The 24484-nt window shown below is 39.6% G+C and overlaps 1 protein-coding gene across 1 annotated transcript in view; it reads left to right on the top strand.

Annotated features, from left to right (window-relative positions):
- Positions 1-5408: 5408 nt before the first annotated feature.
- Positions 5409-24484, top strand: part of eys (eyes shut homolog) — a 146590-nt gene continuing 127514 nt past the window's right edge. Inside the window, exons 1-6 of the mRNA XM_044045628.1 lie at positions 5409-5538; positions 14853-15732; positions 16298-16414; positions 21511-21707; positions 22497-22627; positions 23249-23363. Coding sequence (XP_043901563.1) covers positions 14988-15732; positions 16298-16414; positions 21511-21707; positions 22497-22627; positions 23249-23363 — 1305 coding nt within the window. The 5' untranslated portion in view covers positions 5409-5538; positions 14853-14987. The remainder of the gene's footprint in view (positions 5539-14852; positions 15733-16297; positions 16415-21510; positions 21708-22496; positions 22628-23248; positions 23364-24484) is intronic.

The following is a 24484-nucleotide window of genomic DNA, read 5'->3' as shown; positions in this document are numbered from 1 at the left end:
CCCATCAGCCAACTTGCTAAATAAAGTTTGTGAAAACAAGTTTTTGCTGAAGTGGTTAAGAATATTACATTTCTTATTCTAGTTGTAGTCACAGCAGTCAGGTATCGCGCTATATCTGCCCCCATCCTATTGTGCAACTTATCCCCCGGTTTTTCCTTTTCTTTTAAAACGGGGATTGCCTTAAAGCTGCTTCACAGGTGCATTTCTGGTCTAAGATTCAAAATAAATATAAATATGAATATTTTATTCTTCTTCTCTGTGGCTGTGAATTTCAATAAATATTATGTGTCGCTGTAAAAATCCTTTATTGGTTATGAAGGAATCTTTTCAATTTAAAAACTGAGTGGATCGAATGGACCATGGTATGTCATGTCAGTCTCTGCTGTAATGTAGAAAGAAGTCAGCAACAGGATTGTGATGATGTTGTCATGGAAACGGGCTATTGAAAATAAAAGGGTATGAGCTCTTCCTGGTGGATCCATGACAAAAACATGTGGGGGGGGGAAATGTTGTTTCAAAGATAATGTGCAGGTACATGATGTCTTTTTGGACAAACCAATTTCAATGAATTCAGATTTGTGTAAATGCTGTAATCTTCCTTGCACTTTGCAGTCACACCATAACAATATCCGTTTTTTGTTATCTCTATTTGCTGTGCTCACTAGTAACTTTTGATGGCTGTAAAAGAAGAAGGGACTTCTGAGCATTGTACTGTCTCCTTGTTACCCGTTATCTACCGTATTTTTCTCAGCTTGTTTATGTACTGCATGTTCGTTACACTGTGTTTGCCTTTGTTAGATTGAAAATATTATCTCCTGCAGCTACATGAACTAAATCAATGAGGCCGTGAATGCTTTATGCTACAAACTTTAACCTTGCAAAATCAAATTAATGGCAAATAGTGTGTCTTTAAATTGACATGGCATGATCATTTTGGCTGATAACAGTGAACAACACTCACTGTGAATTTATGTCTCTTTAACATCAAGACTTCATCACAGCAATTTCCATTAGATAGAAATATCTTGCCCTTGTAAATTTTCACTGCGGACTTAATCCACAATAAAGGATGCGCTCAAAGTAAACAGAGTTATTTAGTCGACGATGGCATTAAGTTAAACGCACATTACTTCACACAGACTGATTCAATGGTTATCAAACTGGAGCAAGCCGCTCTCCATGGAGATGTGTTTTCTCCCCTAATTGACTTGCCTCACAAACAGTTTGCATTCAGAGGACCTGCAATCGCACTCGTATGTGACACAGCAGGTACTCGATGGCACAGGATATCATTGCTTAAGGCAAGGTGATGGGGGATAATAATCTGCCATCCTTTATGTTTAATATTAAAATCCCAGAGGTAAAGATGGCTGTGTCCTTGTTTCGAGCGCCCTCTCTACTCCATCAACACAGCCCACAGTAATCAGTCAAAATAGCAACGTGCAAATCTGCAATTGTATTTGTGTTTTTTCCCGAAACAACTATGACAGATGCGTCCTAAAAGGCTATAAACAAATATAATTGCAGACAGGCTACATTTCCGTGTAGTTACCGTGCATAATTTTTGTCATAAAGATGCTACTCGTTTGTTGCCGTTCTCGTTGTTTTTGACATTGTCCACTTATGCAGCATGTGGCGAAAACATAGAAGCTCTGTCCTATTTATGAGACCGAGTGAGGCTTCGGGCAACATTTCCCATCTCTGCGGTACATCTGTGATTAGAAGTGTTTGTTGTGTGCCTTTTAAGATTTTCTTAACTGTGTAAACACACATTCATTCCCCCTCCATTTGCAACAATTACTCATTTTCCACATGTTTCCTTCCCCCAAACCTGATGGGAATATATTTTTGTAGGTCAGTTAGGGGAAGTGCAGGATAATATATTGCTTATGCATTAAATGGGTATACGCTACATTCACAGCGACAGCGTTTACCCCAGAGCACTGCAGCAGGCAGTTAAGAGACCAGGAAAGGTCGAATAGCTTGGGCAGAATAAGCGCTACATGTAAATGTTGATACATTTCTTTTACTCAAGAAATAATGAAATCTGATATTTTTAACATTGTCACCTTAAACAGTTAGAGTTTTAAGACAATTATAGCATGGCATTTGGAATCGGTAATTAGATGATGAATATTATTCCATGACATTCAATAATGTTTGGCTATATTCATTATTTTCACATGCAACAGTTTTCATACTTGACATTCTGGGCTGGAAATCCTGACGGTAGTTAGGCCGTGTTTTTATATTCTCACTGCTCGTTAGTCTGAGCACCTGACAAAATCGCTAAAATCATCATATCACCATGTACGCTACAAACGGGACACAAAAAAGCTCTGATTGTCAAAGCTCTGGTGGTGTTCTGTTTTTTGTGTGGCGAACATACACTGAACCTGTGTTCATAATTCAGCCAGCAAGCTCCTGTTCAGCAGTCTAATTATATCTACTGGATATTCAATAGGGACGTGAGTATCTCTTCGCGGGTTCCATCCATGCAGCTGAATGTGTGTGCATAAACGTGGGCTTGATTAACAAGTCGCTGAGTCAGCCGCATGTGCTCCGGTGAAGTCTTTCACGCCACCAGACTCTCTAACCTACAGCAGGAAATAAAAAGAAAAAAGACCAGAAATAACTGCTCATCAATTGTTGTTGAATTCACTTGGAAGTCTAACTTATTTTCCCACTTTTAGTCCATTTAAGATCGAGAAATTCCATTTTAGTTTTCCACCACTGCTTGTAAGAAGCACCATCTCGCGTTCACGTCACCAAACGCATATTGAAATAGTGTCTGTACGTCATCAAGAAACCCTGGACTATTGATGGAAATGGTATCGTTTGAGTGAAAAAGTAAATAAAACTTGCCTCAATCTCAGACTGTTACTGATGTTAACACCCCAAGAAATTACACCTTTTTTTTTTTTTAAAGACAGCGTTAAAGCAGAGCAGCTTTATTATTTCACATTTACTCATTTCATTGGACCTGAGCTCATTTGGGAGAACTGCTGTGAGCAGGGGGGTCAGAGGTAATAAGACTGATTCCTCATAAAAGATCAAAGTACATCACAAAATAGCAGCTGGGTGCTTGATACCGTACCAGAAGATATGGAATGATGAGAATAGTTTTCAGACCTATATAGATAAATGCTTGCTTTTCCTCTGTTATACATTCTCATAAAAAGCACAGAAGGTCAATATTTCTCTATCTAATGAAGATACCTAAAGCTGCAGGAAATATGGCCAATGCTACACGCTAAAGGGCAGCTCGTTAATCTAGTCACAGTGGGGAAGCAAAGCAAAGTACGAGAACCTAAATGTCTTTCACCAGGATAAGCATAGGAGATGGAATATGTCAAATCTTAAGGTCAGGCAGGTGCTTCACAATGATGTATTTTGATAAGAACGAGTCTTCTTACAATTGATCATGAAATGACTTGAAACTGACTACTGGCGAGACCATTATGTGCGGAGCCTTTGTTGGCAGAATCGGTAACGGAGCATAAACCACAGAAGCAACTACTACTACGACTTGTAAAAAATGAAATATGTTCCGAGTCCTACTGTGAACAAACAATCATAAAAAGTAAGGTGTAACAAAAGCTAGTGACCTTTATGAAAACATCTGTCATTGCACTCTGTGGTTCTCACACGGTGGGGCTTAAAAGTGGGTCAGAGAATCATGTCAGTGTTGCTGTTGTGAGCCCATAGAAACAATTTCATTTTTTATTGTAGAGCGTGAGGAAGAGAAATGTTTTTTAATTAAATTAATTAACAATTTAGAGCAGTGGTCTCTCCAATCGATTTCATGTGGCCCTCCAAACAATATCAAGTTGTAACAAGTAATTTTCATCTTTAATTTTTTTTTAATTAATAGATTAAATTTGCATCATAAATATGTTTTTTTATTATTATTATTGTGAATGTTGTTGCATATTAAAACAAGCACTTTTATTTTGAAAAGATCCAATCCAACTTCATAGCACTTCAAAACAAACAGAGTGGACCAAAGTGATGTACAGAATAATGGATAAAAGACAGAATAAGTAAAAGACAGAGAAGCTCACACAAGGCAATGGAGTACATATAAAAAGGAATCAATACGGCATATTGATCTATCATTTTGAGCTCATATAGTCCACCACGACTGTTGCTTTTCCCAAAAAAAGTTAGCCGTTTTTTTTTACTTGACGGAAGATGACTGACCTTCTTAGACATGCTGGAAGTTTATCTGCCTGTGGAAGTGGATGGATACTAACAGACACTCCACAGAGCGCTATCCTGGCCCGCTTGAAAGAATCCGATGTGGGAATGTAAATGGCCAACGATCTTCCCTCCCTTGGTGTCGACCACTGGATTGCTCTGGAGCAAGGCACTTGACCCCTTACTTACGCTGTTGCTCGGTAACCACAAGTAGCCTGCAAGACTGATTGCAGTGCAGCTCCCTGGTGGGAACGCTGCTGAACAGTGTGAACATTCACTAGGAAAACATCACAGACATGCTTTAAAAACATCACAGATTACATAACCACAGTCCCACCGTGGAATCGCTATCTTTTGCGGACGGAATGCTGTTGTGGCTGAGTGTATGTGCGCGTGTGGAAGGAGGTTTATGTCAAGAAAATTATGCCAAATAACAATGCTGCAAATGTATTTAGTTGTTTGTTTGGATTTGACATTAGTGTGTACTTTCTGATGTTCTATTTAAATTTTTCGTTGCAGATTAAACAAGTGTGTGATTGTCTGTGTGATTCACAAAATTGACATCATATTCTGTTCTGTGGAGATCATTCACACCTCAGGAGAATCTTTATTGTTACTTTTATTCTGAGTTCCAGGCCTCACTCGAGAAAAACATTTTCTCGATCCCAAAATGTTAAACTTTTCCTTTAATCCAAAACTGAAAGGTGACAAACTCCAAAATTCAAGTTTCATAGCGGTTGCATGAGTTATCAGAGTGTAATCTCCATCTAATTATCCACCCAAATGGAGACAGCTGATGCATAACAAATGATTGCAGTTAATGTATGATATAGCTAACAATTCAGTGAAATAACTGGTTAAATAGTCTTTGGGTCTTGGTTTTTATAAAATGCTTCTTTTTCTTTTTTTCTCCAAATCCTGTTCTGCTATGGTCCAATTACAATGATTAGCCAGTCCAGTCAATTTTGTTTTAAATTCCTCTGAGCCCTCAGGTAGCCTATATAAAATCATTTTCATTTACTGTTTGAGCTTCACTTGTTTACACAGGATAATGACTTGGCTTGGCTAATGAATATTTAGTTAAGCCTAATTAAATAATCAATCAGGCAGGCTGTATCCCCGCCCCGGCCCTGCCCCCCAGGCCCGTCTCCTCTGCAGGCAGGCACGCCTTCATCCCTCTGATCACATTTCCTTAGTAACATGTTTCCTCCTCGGTGCACTCAGGCGGCTCAGCTGTCACGTCCCCAGGGAGAGACGCGTCTCAAGTCTGAATAAGAAACGCTCCAAAAAGATGTTACTCGTCGCCGTCCCGGGGCGGAACACCTTTTCTGCTTAATGGTGAGCGTGCGCATCCTACCTATGTCAACCATCCTCCCAGTGTGAATGTCGCTCCGCAGAGACTTAGGCCATAGCAGCAGATGGGCCATGTGTGTGCACCCTACTAGTCAGATTACACGTCCGCCGTAAATCCTGGGCCTGGTGTGGGGGCCAGAGGGACGCTAAGCTGCTGTTTAATGCAAAGACCCTGTGGCTGCAGACCTGCTTCAGCTCTGAATGTGTGAAAAGCAGGATTGTGGCCAGTCTGTCTCTCTCAGTTACATCCTCACTCAAACAGGCCGGCCACAGCAGGTGGCGCACCTTCTGAATAATCTATTAAATCCCATTAGACTGTGGGACAGAGACTTACATGCTCCTGTGATTTAAAACCGTCTGCTTTGTCGTTTTTCATGTGATTGGTGAGGTAGATCTGAGGGCCTGCAAATTATTTGGTGTCATAACACAGTTGGTGCCTAATGTTGATCAACCGTGGTGGTAATGGGCATCAATAGATCTTTCAACATGATGTCTGTAGTTGGTGTAGGTTGACAGATGTGTTGCAGCAAGAGAACAAATGTCTTCAACAAGGGTGCGTAGCTTCTTGTTTTGTGATTTCGTTTTGGTTTGGACACGTGTAGGTTTGGGAAGAATACAGTTATCAATCTGACAAAAATGCCAAAAGTGTACTCACAACAGTTTCTCCTTGGGGAAAAAAAAAACACAAACATGCGTTATCCTTGTGACATGATTATTAAAGCTCCAGTGTGTAACTTCAGTCACCAAACCGCTGCGACTGTCGCTCCCCTCCAAGCCTTACCCCACGCCTCAGGTGAAACGGCAGAGCTTTTTGAAGGAAAGACTCGGCGTCCGCGTTCCAACCGCTCTCTTTCAACGTTTGTTTTTCCGATAACCCACTGCCTCGTTCATGTTCCAGAGAGCCGGGATGATTCCTTACCACAAGGTCCGCTGCCATCTCACTTAACTTGTGTAGCTGTTATGTTTCCACATTCTCCCCATCAGTCATGATGTATAATCACTCTGTGTCACGGCAGACAGCAAAACAAAAGACTGCTATACTGAGAAACCGAGTGAGTCATGTTGAGCTGATAGCCTTTCATTAGTATTATATAAACTTGTTCGAATATGGCTGCCATGGAACAGACATTTGTATATATTTAAAACAAATAAAATACAGGCTGCAGCCTTTATTACTGATCCAAACAGTTTGACAGGAACAGAGATACATGCTGTTTTTATTTAAGAAATCATTGTGGAACTTCTAGAAATTGATCCCCCGGTGTTAGATACTTCAAAAAGAAGAACGAAAGAGAAGGATCAGGCATCTGGATCTGGATTGGCACCAGAAAACTAATCACTTGTTCCTTGGCTTTTGGCCAAACCTTCTACCAAATGTAATTGAAATCTGATAACAGCTTTTTTTGAGATATCATCCGAAATACCAAACGAACAAAACACATGGGACTTGAAATTTCACCTCCTTGACAGAGCGAATAAATAGACACGGCTTTCTTTTATTTCACAAAATGAACAAACATATCTGCATTATACCATAGTACTAATATATTAACCATAGTACTGCTGAATGTGCTTTGTTCTAGTGTATCTGATTGTGTTTTAGTGGCACATCAAAGTAGAATAATTTCGAAAGCAACAACGGTTAAGGGAGATTGATCTAAATAATGGTAACTCGTACTTTTATGATTGTGTAGCGCTGTTCTCTTGTAAAGTGCTCATCAGTTCACAATATCACTTATAGGCAGTGAGGGGCTCTGATTGCTTTGCTCCATTTGTGCTGAAATTTAGTTCATGTAAAAGCTGTTTTCAGATTATGGAGATTATGGTGATGGTGCATTTCTCTGACTTTAGTGAGGCAAACTCTGTTAATTCCTACACAGATTTGCCCTCTCTGTGGAAAGAAGTCATAAAGCAAATGTTCTGATCTGCAGAACCCTAATGGCGCTTTTTTCACTGCACAGTCGTGGCTTGGCACGGCACGGCACAACTCTATACAGTTTGGTTCGTTTTCCAGGTTTTATAGTACCTCCTCAACGTGGATGGAGTCGCCATACCGCGGCTGCACGAAACTGTTGTGATGTGGTTTTACGCGTGACACGCACAAACTAGTGATGGGAAAAGAAAGCAGTTGTTTACAGTTGTACTGAATCATTTGAATTAAAGTTAAAGTTAGTATTAATCCCCCTAGGGAAAGTATTCCTATATTTTGACCCATCCCACACTGAGGAGCATTGGGGGTTTGGTACCTTGCTCAGGGGTATCCCAGCCCTTTTTTGGCCAGGTGGGGATTTGAACCTGCTACCTTCTGGTCACAAATCAAGTTCCCTTTCCACTTGGCCACGGGCTGCCCAGGCCACAGGCTGCCCAAAAAGACAAGTTCAGTACTTCCTGCATGACCAGAGCGTCTTCTGACTCCTTCTGACACTGAATTAAAGTACAGTACAGGAGAAGGGGCTGTGATTTGGCTCATGATCGCCGGCTTTCGGCAGTGCTGTTGCTAAATTCACCAGACTCCTCTGCTAAATGTTGGAGATTAACGCATGTTTTTCGGGATTTTTAAGTATTTTTAACTGATCTGCAATCCGGCAGTGACTCTTCCAGTGATTACACTCTGTGTAACATCCATCACATTTAGTATCGGCTCAGCTCGCTTGGAACCTTACCAAAAAAAGCACCAAGTACTATCGCTAATGTAAAAGCATAAAGTGTCGTGCTGTGCCATGCTACAACTGTACAGGGCCATTAGGATTCCAAGCAGCTGAGAGACTGCAGTTTGAACCTAAGCGCTGCAGAAATGCCCCCAAACAGACTCACACAGCCTTACTTTCTCACATTTTTCCTCCTTCAGAGCACAATGGACAGGAAATATTTCCGACTGTTACATAAAACGATGTGGCTGAATTTATTTTGTCAAACAAAAAATGAGAAATTCATAGAAGTGAAGTCCTGCTGGTGAAGCTGTGCTGCTGCTGGCTCTGGCCTGAGTTAACCTTGCACGGGGTATTATGGTATTGTAGACTCCCTGCAGTTGCAACTCCTTGAAATTTTCCTTGAGGTAACGGAGAACAAACTCAGAACAGTCACAGAAAAATGGAAACATTTCTTTAGACACAATAGACACGCTAACTCTTGTGAATGATCTGGGACGTAATTCAGATTGACGTGATTTTCTTTTCCCTTCATTCTGTCCATTATTCTTGCAGTTTAGGGAAACAGTCATCAAAATTTGAGTTGAAATTGGTTTTGTCATTGGCATCAATTACTGCATTTAGAGTAGGGAAATTGATGTGGGGTTGGTTTTCAGGGTTGCAGATCCCGGATGCTCATCAGTGTTATAACTGATTAGTGATGATTTAGATAGCCACCCGGGAAGCACAAGCGATCACTCTGACAGCGGCTGTGGCCAGCAGCCTGCTGGTGTTTTGCTAATCAGTCCTCCAGTGGCTTTGCTGTGACATCAGTGGCTCAGTATTGTTTCTGTGGCATCCTGCTGATGGCACAACACTGAATAATGAACAGAAGTTTACAGATTCCAAAGCTAAGCAGCAGGATGTCAGATTTATCGCCTGTGCAAGTTGTGGTAATGTTTCTGTTCCATCAAAACACATTTTGGAATGGAACTAGTTCTATTTCATTTCTTTTTTTGCTGTAAATCATCAGTTAACATGTCGGTTCTCTTAATTAATGATAAATTAATTTTACTTCTATCTGTTCTAACTCACTTTGAAACCAAATCAGACCATGTAAGGGTGACTGGACAGAAAAATGTGCTTCTTGTCAGTTGATTTATTGTTCCTGTGTTTTGTTTCGCACTGAGGCTTTTTTTAGGTGAAATAACTTCACAGAATGTTGTGAGTCCTTCCTCTCTGTGGACTGGTCTTTAAAAACTATTTTCCTGTCCATCACCCCTGTTGGGCCAATCTGAGTGCTCATGGGTGTGTTGGTCTTAAAATGACAAGTGGCCAGGCAATAAAAAGCAATTGTGCCTTTGACCAACGAAAATCTGGTCTGGGATCACATGCAGTTTCTCACTGTTATTTCAAGGGCACACTTTAAAGTACCTCCACATACACGTGTGCACAGCAAGTATACACTCTGTGACACAGATGAACTGATTGCATACAAAGTACAAGTACAAAGTATTTTCTTTCTTTCTTTCTTTCTTTCTTACATTGGGAGACATCACTCTGATTGGTTCATTGCATAATCAATCACGTCCACGATTACTTGGGACACAAAATACAGAACACTTTTGATCTATGTGCTTTTAACTGCAGTTTCTTTTCTACTGCTAAACTAGCAACAGTGGATCCAGACAAACCCTTGATCCACTTGCTCTGTGCACGTTGGTTTGTTAACTTGGAGCCTAAGCATTCATCAACCTTATACTCAGGCCTGGGGAGTATAGGAATACATGGAACGGGGGTTACATAGTTAAGATACAAAGGGAAGTAAATATAATGGGGATTATTAGTGGGATTACAATTAAAATACACATTTTTGTTTCTCCCTTCATTTTCTAAGGTCACATTGTTTTATTGTAAATACTGAAGTAAAACTGATCGTCTTTATATGCATTTGTGTTCACCAAAGGTGAAAGAAAGTAGGTTACATTACTTTAATGTTGTGGTACTTGGATAAGTTACTAACTACATTTTTGAAGGTAATTAGCAACTGGAATACATTTTGAACGTAACCGTCGCAGCCCTGCTTTTACCACATCTGCAGTTATCAGTGGAGAGATTTTCTTTTTGCTGCTGAGCACACAAACAAAAGCACGGCACAGCCGCACAGTGTACGACGCAACACCAACCGCATTCCGTCACTGCAGCTGTCAGCGTCTGAGAAGTTCTGAATCGACTCATAATGAGAAATTACCATACACAAGTAGGCGTGCACCATTTGTCCCCGCCATGTTTGTCTCCAAATTACACCTGTACATTCTCCAGCCTGCACAAGTGCTATTATCCTGCAACTAGCAATTGCACCTCACTCACTCGCCAGCATCTTCATCACTGTCTGTGCATCACAAAGAGCGCTTTAATGAGCCAAACTTTGCTACTTGTGTGGAGAAAAAGAACATTGGATTTCTCTGATTAGATGACAAGTGTGGCCTAGTTTATGTTCAAACTGTACTTGGCACACACTGTTATGTGAAATGGATATTTTTACGTTAATAGAATTTGCAACCAATTATTTTCTTTTAAGTGCCTCAAGTATTGATTTGTCTGCTGATCACATTCATAATGTATCGATCAATTTTCTATAAGCTAGAAAGTGATTACAGTAGTTGTATTTTAAACCCTGGTTTGTTTTTTTCAGAATTTTTCTGAATTTTTCAGAATTACACTCTGTTCCTCTAAATTACACGCTCACCTTTCCTCCCCAAACCCACACGCACACACCCACACTCCCACCCATTCAAGTAAAAAACAAATGAGAACAATATAAAGTGCTGAAGACCAATGTAGGAGTGACTTATAATAAATGTGAGTTATTCAATTTTGAATGGTAAAAAAACAATAAAACAAATACAAATAAATATGAAGTGCTTAGGACCAATGTGGAGTGATTTATAATAAATGTAAAGTGAATTATGGCAAAATATGTGGCGTAATATGGCATTTATGAAATTGTGAATAACTCGGAGTAGAATTTCCACGCACGATTCACATTTAGTGCAACTTTGCAATGTGATTAATACATAATATATATAATATATAATAAAAGTACCAGCATCAGCATTTAGCCTCCGTCATTTTACTGAATACCTGGGCACAGCCAACACTCTGCTTGGTTCAGGAGCATAAACTTCACCATTTTACCAATTTAGTATGTACTGCAGAATGTCACACATTGCATAGATCATTTGCATATTTATATATCCTATTGTCATGTCATCAGTAATGTGCACTCCAAACTTAAAGCAAAAATCGACCTCGGTCTGAAAACAAAAAGGCTACACTATTGCTCAGCAGACTAGCACCGGTGATGTGAAAGCTTAAATTGACTGGATACAGGTTTGGAAAATTGGTCTGAAGACTTCAGACTTTGACGAGAAGATTCATTGCTTCGAAAATGAATTTATTTATTTTTGTTTTCATCAGAATTTTTAACAATCACTCAAACCTGTCAGCCACTGATGGTCTATTTAGTGTCAGACAAACGACAAGTGAGACGTGGGCTCATACGTTGATGTAATCATGTGTTGTATCTTCACTCAACTGAGGATTTGCAGAGCTCCCTCAATCTAACACCCTCCACACACACCTGCGCGATATGCATGAAGCGGGAGGCTGAGGGAGACAGCCGTTGACCTCCCACATACACATGACCTGGCTTGTGACCCAAAGGCCCTTATTACATGAACCACTGCTGTGTATGGCTCACAGTTCAATCCTGAATGATTGGTATCTTTAGGTTGTCTTAATATCCCAGAACAAACTATTGGCTTGTTATGTATTTAATGGTATTCTTATTTAAGGAATTGGAACCTTTACATAATTCAGAAAAATGATTTAGAGTGTAAGTTGCATTCATGGTTCACACTGCTGCATGTGGAAATCTTGCTTTTAAATTGAAGCCAAACAGAAAACGTTGTTATACGATCACATGTATTAACTGGATTGAGCAGACTGTGAAGGGTTTGTGTTGTTGCCGAGTTTCTGTGGAAGATCTGGGGGAAGATAAACTATTATTTTTCTTCTTCCTGGCCACAGTTTTCTCTGTAAAATTGACGTGCTACTACTCATGCGACTTAGTGACGTCGCCAGGTTTCTGTCACATGCATGGTGATACAAGATGGTCTTTTTTTTATCACAGCTAACTTTTTTGAAACAGGAAGTAATGTGATGCTATTATGCAGTGGCCAGCTCCTGTAAACTACATCAGTCATGATTCCCTGCTTAAATTTTTTGATTTATTGTTTCTGTTTTATTTATACGTGTATTGTTTTGGACTGCTTATAGGTCAGATTTTAGTGGCCATGGATGATGCATTGTTGTTATTCCTGATCTGTTAAATTGTGTTTCAGTTTTATGTTGTTATTCTGTCACTCACTGTTATTGCTGCCTATCAAGACAACACCATTGACTGAGTCTTAAAGTTTATATCTGATAAGGAATTATTGTTTTCTGACACATCCGGAAGACAGAGTATGAGTAGTCGACAGGAAATGTCATTAAAATGGCAAATGTGTACAAATGTGCTTATGAATCTCTCACTGGAGGTGTTTTTTTCTTCCTTTAATTGAACACTATAATTATTTTTACAATCATCATTTTCACTTAATTACATTTGAATCGCAAACCTGGAGAGGTGACGTTGATTCAACACCACCTTGATTAACAAGTGTTGTTTTTTTGCTATTAGATGTTCTGAGTTTTACAATTTATTAATGTGCAGTTGCGGCATGCTCTCAGCACAAGTAAACATAATGAGCAAGGCTACTGGATGATTCCGCTTCATCAGTAACATGACCCCGTGTTTCTTTGTTGGTCTTTGCAGACTCTCTCTATGGCGTAGAGCAGGTAGCGTACATTTGAGCTTTTTCGCCAACAAAAAAACTGCTGCCTGCAGAACATGAAGCTGATTAGAGGGATGCATGTCAGCAAACAAAATCAGCAAAGTTGTAGCTATTTCAACAAGACGCATCAAAATGCCATGCAGAGCTGAGGGTATAATTTCCTTGGCAGGTTTGTCATAACAAGAGGCTAATTCCATGTGAGACCCAGCCAGTGGACTCGTTCCTAATATAAAAACATCGATTAAAACCGCTTTTAAATGGAAAAAAAATAGATACGTTATTAGATGTCTTTAATCGTGCACTGCGGCAGATAACAAATACCCTGTCAAAATATGAATATACAAACCAATCAAACATTTAGTGCTCTTTATTTGAATTTTAATAGATTTTTTTTTTTCCTTCCCTGAGAAATCAGGTGACAGCTTTCCGATTTGTTCCGCGAAACACAATAGTCAACCTCGTCGCACGTAAATGAGGTCCTCTGGGTGCCCGCACAGCCCCGTTGACAATAGATGCAATCTCATTCACTTTATCACTCCCCCTTCTATTGTTATTGGTGTTCCATATTCAGCATTTTATTACTTATCACCCCACAGTTATTCATATCAGCCCTTGTGAGCTGATCAAGGGGCAGAGTTTTTCACTTGCAGTGAGGCTTCTCTTCTTTGTTGTTTTATCTCGGGCACACGTATGAAAAGGGCCTGAGGGAGAGAGACAGCACTGTCTGCTTTAACTCATCTCACCGCCTGACACTGAGGAATCGGGCACGGGCAGGAGAGAGAATATTTTATCTGACATTGTCACTCTCTATAGAAACCTCAGGGAGGCCGAGGCGGCTGTGACAAAGTTGGGGGTCAGCAGCACTCCACATGGCTGTGATAGCTGTGCTGAAGTTGCTGGCACTACAAGTCTGGGAGTTACAGTACAGTGATGCAGAATCTCCATAGTAGCAGTCAGGGGTCTATATCAAGATTATTATAGTCGTATACTATGTGACTATAGTATAAGAAAACTTTTGTTAACTGAAATAAAAATAAAAACCTGATAACTGAAACTCAACTGTGTGTTTACAGAAATGAACTCAATTTGTGGTGAAAATGTGCATATTTTTCATATTTGTGATTTCATTTCGTACATAATCCTTTTGGGTTCATGTATGAAGTGTAATTATTCTTTTCAATTTTGAAAGTATTTGTGTTTCAGATGGCCTTTTCATTCACTCATAATAAAATGTTTTCAATTAGTTTTTGTTTACAATGTTGGACATTATTATTATTATTATGTAGTTAATTGGGTTGAGTTGGTTCAAGTGAATCAAACCTTTTGTCGAGGGGTTTATTGGGTTTTTAAATGTTTTATTGTTGTTGTTGTTGTTATTATTAGTATTATAATTCGTTATTTATTATTTGTTATGTTCACATTTTGCACTCCAGTCTACTTGTAGAATGTTATATTTAATGCAGGGATGGTTGTTCATCCTACATTTTAAAAAATGTCATATTTTGCTGGGTTTTTATGACACACAATACTTAAGACTTTTTTTCAATCTTGCACATGCCAAAACTACTAAATATTACAAAAAAACTATCACTAAAATTAATTAAAAAAAACAACTAGTAAACCTGCTCTAAAAACGAATTCAAACTGTTATGAATGAAAAATGAAAAATCCAAAACTATTATAACCTTGTTCTTGTTGATAAAATGGGACGGTATTATTCTTGTTGCAATCAGCTTCCTTTTGTATATCATTAATCACCACTTGTTTTCTCCAGGTTTTGCTCATGTGGACAAAGTGAAACAGCATCTCATGAACTACGACAGTGTCCCTCCTCCAGGTACCAGATGACTCGAGTTGGGTCCTAAAATAGCAGATTGTTTTTGCCTAAAGACTCTAAGAGAGAAGAAACATGGTGACATCATTGTCTCACCTGATTGCCGTCCTTGTGGCTGTCCACATGATTCACTGCCAAACAGTTTGCAACACACACGCTTCACTTCAATGGCACCTCACGCAACGCACGGTCCAGGTGAACTGGACTCTCAAAGGACACGTCTGTAGAGACGGGTCTGAGTGTTGGGGGTCTCCGGGTAGAGACGGATTGAGCGGTGAGCTCCTCGGCTTTCCACAGATATGTCCACTTCAGCTGCAACATGGAGACGACCTGCTGATGTCTGCTGATGAATCACTGAAGTCATACGGCATCAGACTCCTCAATGTGTCAAAACGCGATTTTGAAAGCTGCTCCACAGATGGACCGATGACAGATCAGTCCCTTTTCCACCACAATGGAAATGAAAATGTGCAAGTTGAGTCGAAGTGGCTTGTCCCCGGTCATCATTACTTCATCGCTCTGCATGAGGGAGATACGCAGCTGTGCAAGTTTGGCTTGAGGCTCAATGTATCTGTGAAAATGCAGCTTTGTCAGGATTCTCCTCTGCTTCGACTTTGTTCGGGGAACGGTATTTGTCAAACACACCTCTGGGAAGGTGCGTATTACTGTCAATGCCACCGCCACTACTCCGGGAGGTTTTGTGAAAAGTTTGATGCTTGCTTGGACAAGCCCTGTAAAAACAAAGGAGTCTGTTTGAGCAACGGATCCACAGAACCAAACCAGAGGACATATAAATGCCTCTGTCCTCCACATTTTACAGGTAAGGACAAAACCCCTGATCCCATTTGTAGCTCCTGTGACTTATTCCACTTGGAACCTAATCACTTTATATATTTTGACCTTTGTTGTAAAGTTACTTTTGAATGACTTTATATTCGATATACCAAGCTATGTTTGCAATTTATTCTCCCCTGAGAAACCATGTTTGTATATTTACTTTATTCTGATTGATGCTTTTCGCAGATTTACTGGGGTGGCGCAAATTGAAAAGTTGTCTGTTACCCTTTTAAAACTGAATGAAGCGGCCTTCTTAATTAAACATTTAACGGACACATCAAGTAAATGTTCATCTGCGAGACTCCCTTACACTCACACGTAATGCAAACACAATTAATATTGAAACGACTTGTTTTCCAAATGAGTTCTTTCGTGATCCTGCTGCAGAATTATAATTATCATTTAATCTTCATTCCTTCATTAGAAATTGAAATAAATAGCACATAAATAGAGCGGTGCAGGCACTCTCATGTCATTTCAAGTATTTCTTTCTTTTATTCGCTTTGTATCTACGTGTCAATAGACAATTGACTTTGAATTTCTTTCAGGGGTGAACTGCTCAGAAATTGTTGGGAAAGACAACTGTGACAGAATCTGTGAAAATGGGACATGCGTTCGAGAGTCGTCTGCATCCTTCAAATGCGTCTGTGACACAGGAGTCTCTGGTAAGTAGCTCTTAATCATCATTAAAAGGCTTTGATAGCCAAAATCAGGCTGTTTTGAGTCCCCTTATGCTCAACACTAAAGGCAGGGAGAAGGAATTTACTGCATCTCACCTCCAAATGTAGAATTGTGTCATGAGCCTCAAAGGGGCAACTATCTTTAGAAAGGTCAAAGATAAAGGCTACGAAAGCCATATATCATGAAAAGATAAGCATTTCCTTATAGGTTTATTAAACGTGATCCCACTCAATGTTAATATTGTCGTTATGAAGTTTGAAGCAGCCACTTCAAATCAAATACCACATGTTACAAGCAGTGGCAGTAAAAAGCCTGGGCTGAGCTGGTGGCTAACTGAGCATGTCACAGTTGATAAAACAGAGGTTTACAGCAATCACTTAAACTATAATTTATTGTTTATTGTTTCTCTGGGGCCTATAAAAAATTTAGGAGTTTGATAGTGGCCAACCTTTGTAAGCCTGTGGGGAGAAAAGGTACAGCCAAACCTACGAATAGTTATAAATACATTACAACTATAAATCTTGATTGTGTTGAACAATAGATCTATTTTTTTATGTATGCATACATGTATTTTCTTTTGTGTTCTTGTTTTGAAAGTAAATGAAAATGTTCTTGTAGAAGGATATAAGTCAACAACAACAAAATACACTTATTCATTATCACTGTGATTTTACAGTATTCACAAACTAATTCTATAAAATTGTTAAAATCCTTTGTTTAGTAGATTTTATCCCATCTACTCCTTCCATGATTTTACAAGGTAGGATTTATTTTATATATTTTTTGGGACGGGACGGGACATTTAAGCAGGGATCATTTTGTGGCGTTCCCCCTTAAAGCTCCACTATGTACTTTCTGTCATCCAAAAACACTGCTCGCGTCACGGTTACGGTCCAAAGCTCAGAAACAAGCCGCTGGATGTAAAAGCAGACATGATCGGAGCTTTCGCACACTCACCTTCACCTGCTGCAGCATACATACACATACATACTGTACACAGTGGGTTTGCTCGAGTCAGGACTCTGAGGATTAGGAGGAAACTTTCTGTGGGTGGTTCTCTGTGTTTTCTGCCAACGAGGTGGGTAGTGACATCAGACGTTCCCCACTTCCCCCAAGGTTTCTGAAAGGTCAAGGTTCATACCCATCCAACCAGTCGCTGCCGTCTTCCGGTTTCATTTTACTTTGCTTCAGTCGTGACGTAAATCCTATCACCCTGCGTGCAGCGTGGTGATGTTAGTGGGCAACATGTAAGCAAAACACGGCTATAATGAGAGTCATGGAGCTGGTGGGCTTATTGTAACACAAATCCTTTTATGAGGTTACACACTACAGCTTGGGCCGCACGGCGGCGACTCTCCTGTGGAGGATAAAGCATGTAGACGATGGATGGACGGACGGACGGATGGACGGACACTACAGCTTTAACTGTTATTCCAAACAGGTTCAGCTGTAACATCATAGGTCCTGTGTGAAAGCTTAGACACCACCTCAAGTCTCCTGTGCCACATTTTGGAGTTGCATTTTCCTCTTTTCTACGGCATTTCTGCTTTTTCCAACAGCCACATTCTTTGCTCTGTGTCTGTGTCGACTCTCTTTCATCCAGGTCATCGTTGCCCAAAACGAGGACCTCGAGTGAGTAGCAACTGGACTTTGCTCTTTATCACACGCTGCATATTCTTCTTCTTTATTTCTGATCTGGTAAATTATAATGGAGACATTATGGCTTCGCCCAATATTTACAGGGGGTAATAAGTCCCAGTAACATAGATTTAGGTTAATGATTTTTTTACATACAAATGGGTTACAAGACCTGGATAATCCTCAGGCTGCCCCGGATATGACTGTCTGCTGTAAAAAAAACAAAAAAAAAACAAGCCTGCAATGAACTCTTGGAGCATAAAACTCCAGGTGGCTCCTTGCACTGATTCATTTTTTTGTTTAGAGAACAGTTTGTCCTGGCAGCATACTAGAAGTGTCATAGCTTTGCCTTTTCAAGTCCAGCCCATGCTCTCAAGCTTATTATTTTGGAGATGTGGTTTCAAGGTTACTTCCAGTGCTGTCTGGCATCCATTTTTACAAGAGCAGATTAAGGCCATTCAGAATACCCTAGCATTTGTTTATTATAGTGGGCTAACGGAGGTACAATACATTTCAGATATCTTATTTACCTTTTGAGCTAAAGAGACAAGAGTGTCTAAAATGGCAATATTGCTTTGCTTTTTGCTTCACAGCCCATGTTTCAAATGCATGCTGAATTGAATAAATCAGGATTAAGGACACATACTACAGTCAACAAAGCTTATATGAGTTGATTTGCATTGAAAAAAGCCTACACTTTGCTGTGTTAAAAAAAAAATGCAATGAATTCCCTGCTGGAAAAAAAAACCACAACATAAAAAGGAACTGAATGCCCAATAAGTTGCTGGACCACTGTAACCAAATAAAACGGTACACATTGTAACAACAAGAAGTATAATTCATGTAATTCCTATCAAAAACACATTTGTGAATTACATCTGCTGCCTTTGCAGCCTTCATCTAATTTACCATGGTTTTGTTGCCGCTCTCTCAAGTAAGCAGACTCCACTGGGTGCTTTCACGTAGTCATGGGGTCCTCCTGTCCCATCAGCTTCTTGGGAGTTCTGTGGAGCTTGTGCTTCCGCCACCTCCCTGCTGCAGTCGCCTCATTAATCAACTGGAAGTTAGTGGCTGCTCCAGAGCTGGCTGCCCTCACAGGCCAAAGTCTATGCGCACAGAATAATGAGCCAAACTCATGGGACGTTTCAAATGAGATTTTCTTTTGATTTGACTCGCCTCTGCTGCACCTCCAGGGCATTTGTTGCCAAGTATTCCCATCTTTATGGGGCCATTTCCACTTGGTATTAGGTGTTAATTGTTTTTGAAATGTTTCTGACAGCATTATCAATTTTGTAAGGTTAATTTCAACTACATAATACAGCATACATATGCAGTTGTTACCCTTGAAAACAAATGAATTGTTTCTTTATGTGTGTGCGGTTACTGCAGATTACACTGGCTGTAATAATAGTGGGGTTGGAGATGGAGATCTAGGAGAGAGGTGAATGCCAGCACAAATAGAGATGATCATAAAAGTAAAAAGATGTGCATTATGATCTAAACCAGATTGATTACATGCTAGGGAATTCTCTCTCGAGTGCTACAGTCATTATCTGCACCATAAATATACATAGCAGGTAGAGTTTTTTTTTCTTTCCCTTATTCCCCTCTTTAAACATATATATTAGTTTGTACTGATGTAACTTTTACTGAACCAGTTTTGAAAAGTCAATTTCTGGTAGAAAATGAGTTGAGGCAAATGCAAGCCCTGAAGTTGTACACAGTAAGATTGATGCCCACAGAGGAGGCTACGAGGGGCCTCTGGGACATGAGCACTTGTATCAGCATGGGGATTAAGGAAAATATGCAAAGAAAGAGTCGCCGGAAAGATAAATGTGTTGGCACCTTGTGAAGAACACAAAAATGAAAACCCTCTCCAGGGAACATGATTTTTTTTTTTTTTTTCACCTTGAACCTGCAGTGAATACTGTCTAATTTTATCCTTTGCATACACTGTCACTGTGGCATTACCCCGTCTCTGATTTAGATGCTCATTGTGAAAATATGTTGATGAATGAATTAAATAATGATTCAATTAAATGAATGAGTTACGTTGTTGTTGTATTTTAAAATGTGAGAAAATATAGAAACAAAAATACATCAATATTTTATTGGTTGATACTCAATTTTTTTTAGGTTATAGATATTATAGATTTAAATATGTATTTAGGTTTCTGACCACTAGTTTGGAGCAGGATTTAGGCCATTAACTCACTCTCTCTCCTTCCTTTCGCTCCTCTCAAGACAAAGAAATCTTTATATTGTTTAGCCCTATTGGGCAACAGCACTGACTGACATAGTTTAGTCAAAATCTGCATTAAAATCATTTATTATTTATTTTATATTTCAAATTGTACTGGGGTTTGCTATACACAGCAAACAGTACATGGATACATGCATATGTACACAGTTATGCATGTTTTGTCATTACGCAATTCAGTATTCACAGATCAAAACTTACTGTGATCACTTGTTTGACCTCTTCAATTAAAGGAACATGTCTCTATCCGTTCTAACGCGCTGGAAACCTTGAGGAAGAAAAGCCACTGAAAGCTTTACAAAACGCTCGTCTTTTAAGACGGACGAGAATGGCACACATCGCATTAAGTCTCTTACTCTACATCTTGGGGTGGAGGCGATTCTCCATCTGAGGGAGCAAGCAGGAATAAATGTAAAGAGGGAACATACTAATCTCCCTGTTTTCAGCTTTCAGAGAAAACCATAGAAAAAAAAGCTGATCAAAAATGTATCCCTTACAATTTCATTGTTTGGCTTCATTTTTGAAGCCTCGTGTCTTGAGGAAATCAAACACAGACGGGAGTTTTCTTGGTTCTAAGCCAGAGTGACCAATGTGTCCTTGGAAGAGCCGAACGACGCTCAAGCCTCGGTTCAATATTCACTGTGTAATAGATTAAAAAATGTGATGGGTTGTTGGCGCCACATGAGATACCATCAAAATATTGACTGTTATGTTCTCTGATGCGAGGAAAATGACTTAAAGACATGAATTGCATCCAACGTAATTGGCGTATAGAAGAGGGAACAATCAAAATGAGAGGGCAATTATCTTAAAAGCTGTGACTGTGGTTGAATAATTGAAGCATTGTTAACTTCTGAGAAGTTAGGCCAGTTGCTGATGTGCTAGCAGTCGTACACAGATGAATTTTGATGGCATTGGTACAATGAGCACTTGCCTTTAGTTAAACTGTAAGCATACAGTATGTGCCCTGTGTGACTCGCCCTTTTCCTACATGGATTATAAGTGTTTTTCAGGGACAAACTTGGTTAAGTTCCTCAAAGCAATTTCATACATGTTCATTTTCCCTTTCTTTTTCAGCCGCTTTGTGGATCACAGAGTTAAGCAGTTATTGTGTAATAGCTCTTGCAAAGTACGGAAGTCTGATGAAAGTGCAGCAATGTGGTATTGTCTGTCTTCTCTCAGGGCCACCCTGTGAGAAGAAGAAAGCCACCTGTCACCCGGACCCCTGCAGAAACGGTGGCCTGTGTGAGGACGGTCCTGAAGGATTTGTTTGTCATTGTCCTGAAAGCTTCGGGGGCCTCGACTGCGATTCCAGAGTCGACTTCGATTGCATGTCGTATGCGTGTCGGGAGGACCGACGCTGCACTGCTGCGGAGCGCGTGAGAACTTCATTTCCCTTATTGGTTTGGATCTCAGTGGGACGTGAACCAGAAATGGCACATGGAAATAAATACAGTTCCTTAAAAGACGATCAAATTGCTTCATTCTGAAGGCGGCAATAGCAATTAATATTTCCTCCTCGAGATGAGCTCAGGGAAAGAGTGTGTGCCACCTCTAGTGTTTTGATTGAATGTCCCACTGCATATTTAAGTGTCAGTTTGAAAAGGCTCTCATCAAAGCATTTGTAATTGGGTGCCTGCTGTAATTTTCACCTTCCCCTGAAAATGTTATTGTGGTCATATATTTTACAGAGGCAGAGTCATGTTTCTGATGTTTAAGAGGACACACTCGAGAAAACGCAGTAATAGCCTAATTGTCTTCCTCTGCCCTTTGTTTTGTTCCTTACAATTTGCCATGTTTTCACAAACTGCCTATGAATGTAGTCTTAAAGGGACATTTATCAAAAATAATGCCTCATAATGCGGCTGCTTGTCATAAATGTCTTTCCCGCAAGCGTCGTTTGAAATTCAAATCCTTCAGAGTTGAACATTACCATGCGTTTATTAGTGTCTTAAAATACCTGTAGCCCATAAAAGTCATATTATTTACTTGCCCATTTAGATTTATATCTATCAGTTACAAATAATGTGTTTCAATCAAAGCACTCGCAGTAAATTCCGCCTTCATTTCTGCGTTACGTGACGTGAGTGATGCGGCTTTTGGTGTAACCTGACCCTGTTTTTCCCCAAGCTGACAGTTGACCTTATTTGGTTTGCCTCTGCATGCAGGACTCTGAATGTGTCTGTGCAGATGGTAATGTGGTCCCAGCATGCAAGAGGCAGCAGCAGAACCTGTGCAGCCCATCGCCGTGTCTCAACAATGCCACCTGCGTATCCAGGGGAAATGACTATTTCTGCAGGTGATATACACACACAGGCCACTCTCTTAGTTCCATTTCTGGATGATCGAGTGATCTTGTAAATGTGTGTCCCGCTGTGAGTAGATAAAAATTGATCTTTTATTGTTTTTTTTTTTTTTTTATTTCTGAATGTGATTAGGATTTACAGTTTACTCAAAAGCCCTAATGGGCATCTGTCGAGCAGACTTCGAAATGCAGTGTTGGCTGACTGCTCTATACATATTTTATATAAGCAAAATCACCACAGTATTATCTGTGTATCTTAAGCTTCATCATCTGTACCTCCTTTAGACATCAATAAATAAAAAACAAATGAATATATTACTAAAGGTTACTTTGAAAATCAAAGATACATTCAAGGAAAATTGGTATGGAAAATAATTAAGTAAAAATGTTTAATTTGTCTTGATAATCCAATGCCACCCATTTAATAATCCATGTCACAAAGACTGGGGGTATAATTTGTACACCCGTTCTCTACCCAGGTTCATATCACAAACGGCTCATGTAGAAAAACGAAAATATAACCGCGTGTATCCTGTAAATAGAACAAAGTATGGCTTGTTAGTGCTCAGAGCTCAGGGGGAATTGATTTTGATGACACCGACCTCTTCCCAACAGATGCCTGAGAGGGTTTTCTGGGAAGAATTGTGAAGAAATAATTGACTACTGCGGGCTGCTCAATATCAACTGCCTGAATGAGGGATTGTGTTTGAGTGTAATTGGCGGATATCAAGTAAGTAATTCGATGGTTCGGTCTTAATGAAATACTCTAAAGCCCACAAAATATGACTCACACTGCACCTTAATGGGGTCACAGAATGAACAGGAGGTGAGCACATTCATAAGCAGATCCATGATTCACACAGCACTTGCAATACGTCTTTTGTCTCAGTAGAAAAGCCTCTTGTGTGAGGGATGTATATGTTTTTCAATGACACTGTAAACTCACATAAAAATGTACGACAATATGACATATTATATATATATATATATATATACATAAACATATATAAAATAAGAAAATAGGATTGCTACAGATTCTAAATTCTAAAGCAGTACTCGTTGTAGGTGGATGCTTTGCTTGGACATACCAGTTCTGGTCTAATTTGCTCCAAATTTTTCTTCATCAATCTTGTTCCATTAGACCACTGAGGCTGTTAATCCAAAATCTACTTTTAGATGCTTCATGTTGATATGAACAATTTTAATTTTATTACTCGTTTGATTTGACTTTCCCTTGAGCTTGACAACCACTGGCTAGTTCATTAAGGGCCGAATGCTCATTTAATTCCCCCAGTCATGAAGATGCTTTTCATAGACAAACACAATTCATGTTAATCCTTTAACACCTAAGCCTCAAAATGTTCACCTGGACTATTTTATTTTATTTTTTTTGTTTATTTTAACCATAAATGGACAGGAGAATGTCCTGTAACAAATGCTTTTGTTAGAATAGAATAGAATAACTTACAACATCTGGCAGTTATTCACAATTTACTACATGATAAAATAAGGAAAAAAACAAAAAGGTGTATTTAATAAAAGGTTTATTTAATTTGCATAAAACATATTTACAATAAACTTTTTTGAGTTTCTCAGTGTTTCTGTCTCTTTATACAAGTGTACTTTCTACTATTTTCTCTCTGGCGACCAAGACACTGATTCTCCGGCTTCCTGAAACAGCGCGAGGGACATTGCCGTGATAACCACACCTTGCAACTCCTCAGCTTTCAAAAACCGTTGGAATTTTTCCAATGGCACAAAACGTCGCGTAACTACAGTAATGCAAAGTATGCTTGTGCAAACGTGTCGTCAGTGATGCGCTCAGTTTAAGCTTGGTTAAGGGTTAAGATG

This window comes from Solea senegalensis, linkage group LG15, assembly GCF_019176455.1.
Source record: "Solea senegalensis isolate Sse05_10M linkage group LG15, IFAPA_SoseM_1, whole genome shotgun sequence".
Classification (NCBI taxonomy): Eukaryota; Metazoa; Chordata; class Actinopteri; order Pleuronectiformes; family Soleidae; genus Solea; species Solea senegalensis.
Note: the sequence above shows the minus strand (reverse complement) of the source record. Positions and strands in the feature narration are given on the sequence as shown.